Raw genomic sequence first — 15,169 nt, 5'->3', positions numbered from 1 at the left:
GAGGCACCAGCAGATACCACCTCATACCCACATCACTTGATCTGCTGTGTGCATGTAGTGTGTATCAGAGCTATTAGGGCAATTTTTCTAAAAAGTCACAATAGCTTTTAGATTCTAGGATTCTAATTGTCTTGACCATTTCAACAAACTGCTTTGGTCACAATGGTGCAATGGACAGTAGAATGGACCTGAATAAAGCCCACCAAGTGGCATTTCTGCCATCCTTACAGAAGTCTGACTTCTCAGACTAGAAACCAGCAGCTCGGTGCCCAAAGCTCTCATGCTCAATGGCATCACAGAGGCCAGAAGGAGCTTGTGGATTTGACTTTATGCTCCCGGAACTACACAACCTTCTTTCACTCTGGTTTTCAAGAGAGCTCAGTTAGAGAGCTCCAAAAACCATGGGCTACCGTTGGTCCTTCTAGCAGATAATTACTCACTAGGAAAAGAAAATCTAATAAATGAGGCACAGGTGAAGCAGAAACTTTGCTTTTGACAGGAAACTGCTGGCGAGTCAAGAAGGAATGGGTTATGGTGAGGCACCTGAGCATAAAGGATACTGCCGCCTTCAAAAGGTGGATGCATCTGAAAAGCACATGGCGTGTGCTTGGCCACCAACCACGCTGTTGGTGTAGTCAACCAGCTGACCCACATTTCCTCAGGACCTCCCAGGTACGCAGCTCTGCTCCGTGTGCAGTAGGAGAGCTCAAACACAAAGAGGCAGCCCTGTCGATCTTTCCATCTGCCCCTAATTTTAAAGGTGCCTGGGAGTCTTTTTTTTAACTCAAAAGTCTTGCTCCCCAGCAGCCCTGTGCTAGAAATCAGCTGCTCTGAGTCTGGCGGTAAAGGGGCAGCTCCTCCCATCCCTCTTTGTGTGTCCATATGCAGACCACACAACAGTCCACCAAGCTGAAAAACAGGAGGCTGGGCGAGAGTAAGAATCTAAGGGATTCACTCTACTGGTAGCAAGCCAGGCCTTGCTGTTCATCCACTCTCGTTTATTTTATTTTAAAAAACATATAGCACTTAAAATNAAAAACAGGAGGCTGGGGGAGAGTAAGAATCTAAGGGATTCACTCTACTGGTAGCAAGCCAGGCCTTGCTGTTCATCCACTCTCGTTTATTTTATTTTAAAAAACATATAGCACTTAAAATGCGCCAGGCACTGTTTTAAGCGCATTATAAATATTAACTCATTTCATCCACACAAGCCTATAAGATAGATATATTCTCTTAATGCTCCCATGAGGACACTGGGGCACAGAGCAGTTGCGTAACNACTGTTTTAAGCGCATTATAAATATTAACTCATTTCATCCACACAACAAGCCTATAAGATAGATATATTCTCTTAATGCTCCCATGAGGACACTGGGGCACAGAGCAGTTGCGTAACCCGCCCAAGGTCACAGGTGACAGGTGGCAGAGTTGGGGCTTCAGCTTGGGCAGCCTAGCTCTAGTCGATGCCCTTAACCACTGAGCAAAATATTTAAGGGGCTGAGGCAGTCACACTAATTTAACCAGGAGTCTCTAGTGAGAAGTAAAACAAAAACGACAGCCACAACAAAAAGATATTCAGAATGTATAAAGAATAAGAGATACTTCACAGGCTTTTTCCCTGACAGATTCCTAACCTCAAGTTCAAGAGCAATAGTCTCTCTCATAACACCAACACCCCTCCCAGTCCACGAATGAAGACTGCTAGAAAATTTGCTAAGAGAACCAGCACCCGAAATGTCACGGCAAACTTTTCGTAAGATGAGGCCTGGATCTGAAGAGTCAGAGCAGGCTGCCGAGGAACCACACCACACATGACATCTCCCGCCTCTTGGTATATGTCACGTGCCTCAAAACTTTCTTCAGGGGACCACCTACCAGTCAGCCCAAAACGCCACTGCCCCACCGGTCCCAAAACACAGACAGATCCGTGTAGAACACGGGAGCCACCAGGCACTTGTAGCCATCTAAATTTCAATTAATACAGTTAAATTAAAAATTCAGTTCTTCTAGGGATGTACTGTATGGTGACTAACATAATGTAATAAAAAATTATTATTAAAAAATTAAAATAAAATAAAAAAGTAAAAAAAAAAATTCAGTTCTTCAGTGGCATTAGGCACGTCACACATGTACAACAGCCACACGGGGCTAGGGCTAGCAGCTACCATACTGGACAGCGCTGACAGACCATTCCATCACCACAGACAGGCCAACTGGACAGCACAAGTTAGATCCTGAGTGTGGTTTCTTTTTTGGCTTTGGTCTGCAGACACACAGTGATAACAATGTCATCTTTTCCTCCTCATAAACACACAAAATCCAAATTACACATCATCTGTTCATAAGATTTCTACTCCCAAGTTCAGTTCCAAGCAGGAGAGTACACGATTTACAAGGTCAAGTCAACTCCTCACCCCTCAGTACCCAGTACCCACAGCGTATTTGTTCTTCCGTGATAATGACCGAAAGGGAAAAATCAGGTGAGGAAAAGGGAATTCATGAAAGAGTGCAGCAGAGGCCAAAATCAAACATTTTGTTTATCGACTTGAGCTGCAGGGTGGATGCTGAGCTCTGAGACACACTCTGCAGAGGAAACCTGAGAAAAGAGGGTAACTGTATCCACACAGACCAATACCCCTACCAGAAAAACGATGTGAACATGTGGACCACCACGCAAAGCAGGTCACACACTTCCCCGCTTTCAGAAGAAGTGGCCATATCAAAACAGGTCTGAAGAAGAAGCCATGTGGGCCAGGGACAGTGGCACCAAATCTCCCACTGGTGACAAATCTTTTCTTAAAACCACCTCTGGCATCCTTAACCTGCATTACTGGCATCCCTCGCTCAGTAACACTGCTGTTCGTCTCATGTGGGGTCACATCACGGGAAGCTAGAAAAGCTAGAGAACCAGCTTAGCAATAAAGCACCAGCTCTAGGACACTTCCACAGCTATGCAAACTAAAGTCCAATGTTCTCCTTCTAATTCTCCAATCAGAAGTCCATGAAAGCCCAAATGACTATGTGTATGACCAGTGCACTGCCTTGTTCTAACAGAGATCTTCGTGAATTTAACAATTTCTCCTTTCTCTGTCCCTTCCTACACTTCTGCTCTCAGCCTATCTATCCCTATTACCTTCAGCAACACAACTGAATTTGTATGAAATCTTGTGATACAGAACTTTCTTTTTATTTCTGATGACTGAGGCTTGAGTCATATTATTAATAACTTATCAATAAGCAGGATTGATAGGAACCATTAGCATCTGCTCATTTTAAGTTGTGAACACACCTGAACACCCCCCCCCCACGGAAGATGAAAATTTCTTAAAAAATGCAATAAGAGTAATAATTAAATTACATACTTGTGACTTCTTGTAAGAAATCCAAACACGGTCGACTACTTCCAGAAATACTTATTGAAACAGCCAATGGGGTCTGTCCTTCATAGTTCCTTGTGTTTGTGTCCGCTCCATAGTTATATAACATCCGTGCACAAAGCACATCATCCCTAAGGGCAGACAAATGTAAAGGAGTCTGTCCATCTTCTAAGCGACCCAAGTTTGTGTCTGCTCCTCTCTGAAGGAACATTCGGCAGTAAGAGTGATTGCTTTTGATTACAGCGTATCGCAAGAGGAAACCGTTCTGGATGTCGATGTTGGCATTATGGTCCAAGAGGATCTTCACGCAGCTTGACCTCTCTCGGATGATGGCGAGCTGAAGGGGGGTGGTGCCTTTATCACTGAGCGGGTCGACCTCAGCCTTGAACTCCAGTAGGAGTCGGACAAATGAGTCCCTACCATAGTGAGCAGCCACATGGAGGGGAGTCCAGCCATCATTGCTTTTGGCATTAATAATGTCGCTCCTGTATTCAGATTCTAACATCAGGCGTGCAATCCGGGCCCGGCCGTGCATGGCTGCGTAATGAAGAGCAGTGAAGCCTCCGATCAAGTCCTTAACTGTCGGATCAGCTAGGGTTAAAACCAAAATGAAAACATTAGCAGACTTGAAGACAAAACAATGAACTCTACCACAGCACAGAGCATTTAAGCCCATTTCCAGAAAACAAAATGTGAAATGACTGAAGATTATAATGAACATCAAGTACTTCTTTCTCAGTTTAATTGAAGCGTAGTTTTTACGGAAAATAAATTTTGGTAAAAGTCATCAAACCTGGGTTAACAGGACGAAAATGACCTACAGAGTATTTAAAAGCTAAGCAAAAACAGAGAGCTCAGATCGCCACAGCCCCTCTCCATCCTAATTCAACCAACTGCTTTTGGCTACTCGGCTCTCTCATCTCTACATTGTTTCATGTTTCTTTTTGGTTTTGAGCTTTTTGTTTTATTTTCTCTTGTGCTTCTTGGTCTTAAAGAAAAGCATGTGTAGCAACATCTGCTGCTCTAAAGGACGGATGTACTGTGGTCTGGCAGGCCGTGTTGTTTTAGGGTGTATTAGGTAAAAAAAAAAAAAGAAAGAAAGAAAGAAAGAAAGGAAGGAAGGAAGGAAGGAAGGAAGGAAGGAAGGAAGGAAGAAAATCTTCTGTGGTCTGTGAAAATTCCAAATNAAAGAAAGAAAGAAAGAAAGAAAGAAAGAAAGAAAGGAAGGAAGGAAGGAAGGAAGGAAGGAAGGAAGAAAATCTTCTGTGGTCTGTGAAAATTCCAAAGCATGTAAGATATATGTTAAGTGATCTTGATAAATCATGTTTTCATAAGATAAAAGACTATTCTGTAGATTCCTAGTTTTGTAAGAATTTTGGAGTTTCTAAGAATTAAGTAGCATGTTGTGTGAAAAATTGGGAGAAACCTCAGCCCTGTATAAATATTTTCTGTAACAGTTCCAGAACGCTCTCCTAAATGGGCTGATTTCTGGAAAGAAAGAGAGAAAGGAAAGGAAGAGAAGCGACAATCTGCTGTGTGACTCATCTTTTGTCACCTGCCCCAATCTTCCCTGAAGCCAAGGGTCAGTTAGTTCTGTGTAGCTCTCATCCCACTGGCCTTCCCGGGCAGTAGACAGAAAAGGGGCAAGAAGTGCTCCCTCCCATTATGTAGGTCACTTCCTGCGGACCGGCAATCTCAGGTGAAAATAAATTGGTCAGACCTAACTACCTAGGATTAAAATGCTTTCTTCTTATAAGTCACCCTTAATTTCTGGTTTGTTCATGAAAGAGAGAAATTCATGAGTGTTTTCCAAACAAACAAAAAGCCTCCAAAGTTACAGGATTGAAACACTCCTGTATTGTTTACTAAAATGTTATTTTTAGTTCCTAACTATAGGATGACAGCTGGGTCCCTTAGAAAAATCTATGGGGCAGAAAACTACATATAAAATATTAATAATACTGAGAAGAATAAAAAATACGATTAAGAAATAGTTGCTAAAAAAACCTGTTAAAAGTTAACATTTTTAGGGAAGCTGTATCAGTTGAATTTCTAAAATCATTTAGTATAAACTGATACGACCCAGTGGTCCTATTACCATTTAAAGAAAATAAGAAGGCCTTGGCCTTCGCTTAAAAAAAAAAAAAAGATACAGTACCTATTTATTATATGAAAAAAAAAAAAAAAAAAAAGCAAGCAAGAATTTTAAACAAAGCATTTTGCTGCCATCTACTGGTAAGGCACAAACCTGAACGACAAATGTTTCACTTTCACAGCTTAACGTTGAGCCCTCAAGTCTTGGGCATCTCCTCCCTTACATAGAGACTAAGACAGGCATGACATCTAAAATAACCCCTTCTATTCGAATGAAACAATGAACCTTGCCAAGACTTCCATTTCTAATCTATACCTGACCAATCAGCTGCTTCTTTCTTAATCTGTCGGATTTCAGAATCCCTTCTTTCATTTCTCCCACCTTTGAATCCACCAGGGGTGTCTTTAAAGGTGCCAGCAAACAGTCTTACGTGCATCCTATACTCGCTCCATTTGACAGTAAGACTGAAATTATGTTACAAGAAATTGCACCAGCATCTTTGGTTTTCCACTTTAGGTCTTTTTTAGGTGCTACTTGCACTTTGGTGCTATCCTGAGCTAGGAAAAACAAAGATTAACAGATACAACAAGGATCTGCTTAGTCTCATAAAAACCATGAAAACGCATTAACCGAGCACATGCGGGAAACACAGCAGAGAAGGAAGAGCTGTAAGTTAGCAATGCATAAAATCTGTATACTTACTGTCCTCAAGGCATTAACAAATGGGAGACAGAACACAAATGAAGATGCAATGATTAATGTAAGGATTATTAGAGCTAACGCAACAGTGAAGGAAAAGATCTCATTTGTAATTAGTAACAGAAACTGCAAAACACCTAGATATAAATTGAATAAGAGATGCGCAGGGCACATGGGAAGACACTTCTTNGAAGGAAAAGATCTCATTTGTAATTAGTAACAGAAACTGCAAAACACCTAGATATAAATTGAATAAGAGATGTGCAGGGCACATGGGAAGACACTTCTTTGAACTGAATTCGCTTCATCTCTATCCGCTCAAATGTCCCTTGATCAGAAAAGCTTTCCCTGAACACTAACAGCAGCCCCAGCCACCTCATTACTTTGTCCCCTTCGCACACTTGCGCCTACTTGCAGGTGCAAGTTATTTTAAACAAGTTATAGCATAGCTTCAAGAAATTCATTAAAATCTACTGAAAAATTTTAAAGTAAATATAAATAAAAGAAATATTTTCTACCAATCTGATTTCTTTTTTTTCCAACTGCTTTATTGAGGTACAATAAAATTCACCCATCTTGAGTTGATTAACTTTGATGAACTATAGGCAGCCATGTAACCACCGCCACAAGCAACATATTCCCATCACCTCAGAAAGTTCCCTCCTGTCTCTTTACAGTCAATTCCTTGCCCGGACTGTGGGTCCCAGGCAAACCACTACAGTTTTGCCCTTCTAGAAGTCCATGTAAGTGAAATCATACAGTACATCGACTTGTGTGTTTGACTGATTTCACTTATTAGCATGACCTTTCTGAAATTCACCCACGTTGTTGGTGTATATGTATCAAAAGTTCATTCCTTTGTATTGCTGAATAGTATTCCATAATATGGATATACATTTATTGATTCACCAGCAGATGGACAACTGCATTATTTCCAGTTTGAGGCGATTATGAATGAGGCTGCTGTGAACATTCACATAAAAGTCTGTATTTTTCATTTCATTTGGGTAAATTCCTAGGAAAGAACTGCTGGGTCATATATTGAGTGTACATTTGACTTCCCAAGAGATCGCCACACTGTTTTTCTAAGTGGCTATACGATATTATGTTCCCTCACCAGCAACACAGTTCTACGACTTCACCAATACCTGGCATCATCAGCAATTTTAATTTCACTTGGTCCAGAGAGTATAAAGTAGTAACTTAGTGAGGTTTTCATTTTATATTACCCTGATAACTAGTAATATTGGGCTTATTCATATATTTTCTTCTGTCAGTGTCCGATGAAATTACTTACTCATTTTTACTAGATTGTTTTTCTCATTACTGAGTTTACAGTTCAATTGTGCATATATTCTGGGTACACGTCTTTGTCAGCTATGTTCTGTAAATATTTTCTCCTAGTCTCCTGATTGCCTTTTCATTTTCTTTTTTTTGAAGAGCAAAATTTTTAAATGCTGAGGAAGTCAACTTGTTTTTGTCTTTTATCGCTTGTGCTTTTTGTATCCCATTTATGAAATCTTTGCCCAACATACTGTCACCTAGAATTTGTGTTTTCTTCTAGAAGTTTTATATTTTTAACTCTTACATTTAGGATAATGACTCATTGCTAGTTGATTTCTATATAAAGTGAGATCAGATCAAGGTTCATTATTCCATACAGATTATCTAGTTGCCCAGAACAATATGTTGTAAAGACTAGCTTTTTCCCAATGATTTATGTGCCACGGTTGAAAATCAATTTACTATACAAGTGTGGGTCTATGTCCAAACTCTCTTCTGTTCTATTGACCGAAAAGTGTATCCATACGCCAATAGTGGATTGTCCTGATTACTTTAGCTTTACAGTGGGTAGTATATATCCTCAAACCTTTTTAAAAACTGTTTTGGTCAATAAATTTTAGAATCAACTTGTCAATCCCTTCGAACAAGCCTGTGGGATTTTGACTGGAGCTCCATCGACTCAAAAAATGGAAACCATCCCCAAATACTCTAAATAATATTGATTCTTCCAAACATGAACAAAGAATATCTATTTATTTAGGTCTTCTTTAATTTCCCTCAGCAATGTTTTGTACTTTTCAGTGTACAGGTCTTGCATATCTTTCATTACATAACTAAATATTGTAAGTTTTGTTATAATAAAGAATTGTTTTAAAATTTTCTAATTATTAACTGCTGATACAGAGAAATAAAGTTGATTGTATACTACTGAGCTGTGTAAATGCACTAGCTAAATTTACATTTTAGTTCAAGCACATTTTTGTAGACTTCTTATGCTAGTCTATGTACACAATTACATTGTCTGCAAATAAAAGACAAGCTTCACTTCTTCCTTTCCAATCCACAGCACTCTTATTTAAGTAAGTGTAAAATGATAAAAGCACATACTCTTGCCTTGTTCCTGATCTCAGAGGGAAAGGATTCAGCAGTTCACCATTTACTATGATTCATGTTGCAGTTTTTCCTAGGTGGCTTTCCTTAGATTTTGGAAGTTATCGTCTGCTTCTGGTTTGCTGACTCTTTATGATAAATGGGTATTTTATATGGTCACATGTCTCTTCTGCATCTACTGAAATGATCACTTGGTATTTATACTTTTATTCTATTGAAATGATCACTTGGTATTTATACTTTTATTCCATTAATAATGTAAATCACCATGTTGATTTTCAAATCTTAAACCTTGCATTCCTGGGGTAAACAGTACTTGCCCATGATATAATACTCTCTTTTTGGACACTGATGGATTAGATTTGTTGGTTTTGTCAAGGATTTTTGTATCGATCATCACAAAGGACACTAGTATGTAGTTTTCACTTCTTTCAATGTCTATTTGGTTTTGTATCAGGGCACCGCAAGCCTTACACAGTTTAGAAGTGTTCCCTCAAAGATTTGGGTAGCGCTGTTATTGTTTATTCTTGCAATATTTGAAATAATACAACAGAGAAGGCAACTGGGCCTAAAGTTTTCTTAATGAAAAGTGTTAATTATGAACTAAATTTCTTTCATATAGGGCTGTTCAATTGTTTTATTATCTCCTTGGGTCAATTTTGGCAATCTGTCTTTCCAGGAATTGGTCCATTTCTTCTAAATGGCAAAAAGGTGTTTGTTACATTCCTATTACCCTTTTAATGTCTACAGTATCTGTAAAACAGTTTTCCCGCGCTTAGTACTGGTTATGTGTTTTTTTTCTCTTGCTTTCCTCATCAGTCTGGCTGGAGACTTATCAATTTTGTTGATCTTCTCAAAGAGCCAATTTTTGCTTTTTTTGTTTCATCAATTTTCTCCATCATTTGCCCGTTTTCAATCTCACTGATTTCTTTCCTCTTTATCATTCATTCCTATTCTTACTTTGGGTTTAATTCCAGCAGTATATAGAAACTGTTCTAATACAGCCCCCTTTCCGCTCCCCTTCTTTGTGCCACTGCTGTCATATATATTACATCTTTATACAGGTATTTTTTTTTAGAAGATTGTATTTATTTGAGAGACAAAGAGCAAGAGGGAGAGAGAGAGCAAGCGAGGTGAGGGGCAGAGGGAGAAGCAGACTCCCCGCTGGGCAGGGAGCCCAAAGCGAGCCTCGATCCCAGGACTCCAGGTTCATGACCTGAGCTGAAGGCAGACACTTCACCAACTAGCCACCCAGGTGCCCCCAACAGCAGTTTTATACTTGTTTTATGTTGTTGTCTCTAAGAGATGAAAATGGGGAAAATATATTTATTCTGTCAATGGCAGAATGATTCTAAGGGGGCCCCTCCCATAATGCCTGCCTCTTCATGTCCATGCCTTTGTGTACCTCTCCCCTTGAGTGTTAAGCAGGACCAGTGACCTCCTTCGAACACAACAGAATTCGGCAAAGGTGATGAACTGTCACTACTGTGATGGTGTTATGTCATATAAGGTTCCAACTTGCTAGCGGATCTGCTATGTGACTCTTGTGGCTGACTTGATGAGGTAAGGAACACTGGTGGGAAAGCCCATGGGACAAGAATCTGCAGGTAATCTCTAGAAACCATAGGAACCTCCAGCCAAGGGCTCACAAGAAGCTGAGGCCCTTAGCCCTATAAGCCCAAGGAAACTAACCTGGTAACAACCTGAGTGAGCTTGGAAGCAAATTTTTCTCCAGTCTAGCCTACAGATGAGAACATCCTGGCCAACACCTTAAAAGTATAGGGTAATAAATGTGTGTTGTATTAAGCCATATGCCAGTGTGATTTGTTACACTGCACTAGAAATAAATACACTGTTTTTTAGATGTACCTGAGTAATTACTTTTACCAGTGATCTTTATTTTTTGTATGAAAAACGAAGGACAGTTTTGCTAGATACAAACTTCTCGACTGACAGTTTGTTTTTGGCAATTAGAATATGTCATCCCACTGCCTTCTGGCCACTGTTGTTTCTTATGAGAAATGAGCTGTTAATCTTATCAAGGAATTCTTATATATAATGAGTTACTTCTCCAGGTGCTTCCAAGATTTTCTCTTTGTTTTTGGCTTCCCACAGTTTGACTATTCTGTGTATAGATGAGTTTATCCTACTCAGAGTTCACCAAAATTTTCAGATGTGCAGTTTAGTATTTTTCATCAAATACGGGAAGTTCTGGCCATTATATCTTCAAATATTTTCTTCTGCCTCTTTCTCTCTCTCCTCTCTTTTCTGGCTCTCCCATTAGGCGTCATGCATGTGTCAGTACTACTGATAATGTCCCACAGGTCTATGGGCTCTATTTTTTTTTTTTAGTTTTTTTCTGTATGTTCCTCGGACTGAATAATATCTATTGATCAATTTTCAAAGTCACCAATTTCATCTGTCAGTTCAAATCTGCTGTTAATTATTGTAATGAATTTCTGATTTTCATTACTGTACTTTCAACTGCAGAATTTCTATTAGGGACACACACATATATTCACATATATGTAAATTCTCTTTACTGCTAGCTTCTATGATGAATCACTGTCATCATGTTTTCCTTTAACTCTCTGGACTTAGTTCTTTGAACACATAATAGCTGCTCTGAAATTTTGCTAACTAAGTAAAGCTTCTGGGCCCCTTCAGAGACACTTTCTATTAGCTGGTTTTATTTCCTGTGTATGAGCTACACAGTCCTATTTCTTAGGCATGTCTCACAATTTCTGCGAAAACTGAAGATTTTAGGTGATGCTGTAGCAACCCTGGATTAATGAGGAACACCTTAAAAGTGAGGATGGGGTGGAATGTTGCTGTTTGTTTTAGTGAAATGTTCAGACTAATTATACAAAATCTGTCTCCTCAGCAGTATGCAGCCATTTACGTCTCTGCTTAGTTGTTAATATTAAATCCTGGCTTCTAGGGGCCACTCCTAAGAATCATTGATGCTTGGTCAAAATAACTATTTCTGACCAATAACTGGTCAGAGGTTGTGCTTAAACATCTTGAGCCAGCAAGGCTCCCACACTTTGCCAAGGTGGTATGTGTACAGGCTGAGGTGTACCCCAGCTCTCATTCCCTGCTCTCAGGTTCAGTCAGACATGAACAGATAACTGGGGTCCACTCTGGTCTTTCTTAAGCATGCATGGAGCCTTCCAAATTCCCAGGAATACACATAAGCTTAATGAAGCCCCAACGGCTGTCTCCTTCTCCAGGTCTCCTATTAAATGTGAGGGTGCTGTGTTGCTTGCCCCAAACAGTATCACAGCTTCAGGCAGCGGTGTTGTTGGCCTTTCCAGATCGCTTGCCACCTAAACAGACACCACTGTTATTTTCAACTATGCTCCAGGCATAGGGCATTTTCACTGAGCTCCAAAAGCAGGTCAGCCCACTGGCAGCAAGGAGAGTGCCGGCTCTCGTGATAATTGCCACAGAGGCTGCTGGGGGGCAGGAAGGGCAGATGGGGGCAGCCACTTTGGGTTCAATTTCTTCTCATTCAAGTTTCTTATGGTAAAATTTAGATAACTTATTTAAAATCATTCTTCTTTTCTACTATAGGCATTTTAAAGTTATAAATTTCTCTCTAAACACCACTCTAGTATATCCCATAAATTTTGATATACTGTATTTTCATTAGCATTCAGTTCAAAACACTGTTTAATTTCCAAACATCTGAGGCTATCCTAGATATTCGAATGAAATTCCATTGTGTAGTTAGAGAACAAATTTTTATAATTTCATAAAATTTACTGAGACTTTTTTGCCAGCATATAGTTTATCCTGCTGTTTTATCATGTACACATGAAAAAAAAATGAATATTCTGAAGGTGCTGGGTGCAATTTTCAAAAATACCAAGTAAATGAGCTTGATATTTTTCAGATTTTCTCTAGTTATTGATTATCTAGTTGTTCTATTAATTGCTGAGAGATGTTAAAATTTTCAGTTATGACTGTGAAGGAGTCCACTTTTCCCTTTATCAATTTTTTGCCTCAAATTGGGATCTCTTATTGTGTACATGTCCTATGACCTGCATTCCTCCTGATGAACTGTCCCATCTGTCACTGTCTTTCTTTAGTCCTGGTAATAGTTTATGTCTTAAAATAGATTTTATATGTTATTAATATAGCCACTCTGGCCTTCTCTTAATTACCATTTGCACAGTATATCGTTACCCATTTATCTACTTTCAACCTATCTGTCTCTCTATATTTAAAGCATATCTCTTGTAGGCAGCGTATAATTGAGTCTTGTCTACCCCTTTTAGGCAATTTCTAGCTTTTAACTGGAGTGTTTTGTCCATTAATGTTTAATATAATTATTGCCATAATTGAGATTTACCATTTTATTACTTGTTTTCCATTTGTTTCCTCTATTGTTCCCCTTCTTCTCTTTACTGCCTTTTTTGTACTATTAGACCATTTTTAGCATTCCATCTTAATGTCTCTATTGACTTCTTAGCTATACATCTTTGCATTATTGTTCTTTTTTTTTTTTTTTTTTTTACTGGTTGGCCTAAGGATTGGAATATACACTAACCTGATCATAAACAGGATTTATATAAATATACTATTATATTATATGCATCTCATTTGTATTTAAAAGCAAAATCCTAAAATCAGGAAAACACACGTATAAGCACCAGACCCTAGTTTACTATACATGTGATTACTCTTGAAAAAGTTTTGGGAAGCACCAAATGCAATTAGCCAAGTTACAGAGGAAGAGACATTGCTTGGAGGTCTAAAACATAGTTATGCGTCACGTTGTACTAAAGCAGGAAAGAGGGGCAACAGTGGAGGAAAGCAATCTAGATGATCGCCTACAATTTTGCTAATAATTCACCACAGAAGAGAAAGTCAAGAAGGTCAGATGGTATAATGTCTCCAAACAGGATTTCACCCAGAAACAATTTTTTTCATTAATGAAAAACTGCAAATTTAGTAAAGCAGCAGTGCAAAGAAAACAGCATTCCCTGATAACTACTCTCAACAGTGATGGTATATTTACAGTTCTTTAATACCTTTTAAAAAATTACACATAAGTGTAATCATAATCTAATAACTTAATCTTTTCTCCGGGCATGAGAATTTTAAAAATTTTGTGAAATGAGGGGTGAAATTTTCAGACAGAAAAAACTCCTTCATTTAGGACAGATTTCTTGGAATAAATTAATTAGAAGACAATTTATTGGACAAAAAGATCTCCCAATTCTAAGGATCTAATATATACTTCTAAACTGTATGCTACAAGTGCTTTCATAAATTCCCACAATTAACGCTTCTGTTTTATCATCACACTTGGAATATCATTGGCAAAATCTTTCATTTCTGAAAAGCTAAAAATAATTTTTCACCTCACTGCTACAGGTTTCTTTGATTCTCCCTAACTTACTTTCATGTGTTTCGCCATGAGGATTTTACCTGCTGTATCAAGAGGAGCCCTGAGATGCTTTCCTCAGGTTCCTATGGGGATTTGCTCTACGGATTTAGCTTCTAGAGCTTCAGCTGACTGCCCTTCAGGTCAGTTACATGAACACTGACTCTGAAGATATAAACACACCTAAGATAAGGTCTCTTAATGTTATTTTCTTAAAATGTCCAACACAATCTTAGAATTTTTAGAGTGAGCCCAAATGGGAAAATGAAGACGATAATAATGGGTTCCTTATAATTCCCACTATTAGAATCAGACTCCTCTGCATAACCCTAACAGCATACTAACCTGGTTAGAAATATTATCAGGATTTGTACACGGGTACTATTATATGCATCAAATTTGTGTTTAGAAACTCTAATATTTCTGGACAATACAGAACCCTAAGTGTTCATTTTGAAGCATGATGTCTGAAAGCACAGGTGTACCTTGTTTGTGCCGTGCTTTATTGCACTTTTTACACATGGAAGGTGTGTGGAAACCTGCATCATTGCCCAAGTCTATTGGTACGATTTTACCAACACTATTTGCTCACTTCATGCCTCTGTACCACACGTGGGTAACTCTCACAGTATTTCAAACCTTTTCCTTATTGTTCTATTCAGTCTGGTGATCTGTTACCAGTGATCTCTGATGTTACTGTTGTAATGGTTTGGGGGCACAATGAACCGTACCCACATAAGAAGTGAAACTTAAGCAATAATGACAGGCCGTTATCCCATCTCTCCCCCTCTCAAGCCTCCTGATTCCTTGAGACATAACAATNTGCTCCATGAAGAGACAACAATGCCCGGTGACAGCACAGCTGCTTACAACAGGGTTTACAGACCATTTAAGCCCACTGTTGAAACCTACTGCTCAGAAAAAAAGATTCATTTCAAAATGCGACTGCTTGTTGACAGTGTAACTGGTCAGCCAAGAGCTCGGACGGAGACGGACAGTGAGATTAACGTTGTTTTCATGCCTGCTGACACAAGCTCCCTTCTGCCGCCGACGGATCAAGGAGTGATTTCAACTTTCGAGTCTTATCAGTTAACATACATCTCCTAAGGCTCGAGCTGCCGCAGGTAGTGAGTCCTTCGCTGGATCGAGACCAACTGAAAACCTTCCAGAAAGCCTTCATCATTCTACGTGGCGCTAAGAACACGCCTC

General features: G+C 39.2%; 1 protein-coding gene across 1 annotated transcript in view; it reads right to left on the bottom strand.

The window, feature by feature from the left end:
* The window catches only part of ASB7 (ankyrin repeat and SOCS box containing 7), a 41,883-nt gene that overhangs the window by 16,255 nt on the left and 10,459 nt on the right, over window positions 1–15,169 (bottom strand). Inside the window, 1 exon segment of the mRNA XM_002922671.3 lies at window positions 3,363–3,968. Within this exon segment, the coding sequence (XP_002922717.1) occupies window positions 3,363–3,968 (606 nt within the window).

The sequence above is a fragment of the Ailuropoda melanoleuca genome, chromosome 9, assembly GCF_002007445.2.
Source record: "Ailuropoda melanoleuca isolate Jingjing chromosome 9, ASM200744v2, whole genome shotgun sequence".
NCBI lineage: Eukaryota > Metazoa > Chordata > Mammalia > Carnivora > Ursidae > Ailuropoda > Ailuropoda melanoleuca.
Note: the sequence above shows the minus strand (reverse complement) of the source record. Positions and strands in the feature narration are given on the sequence as shown.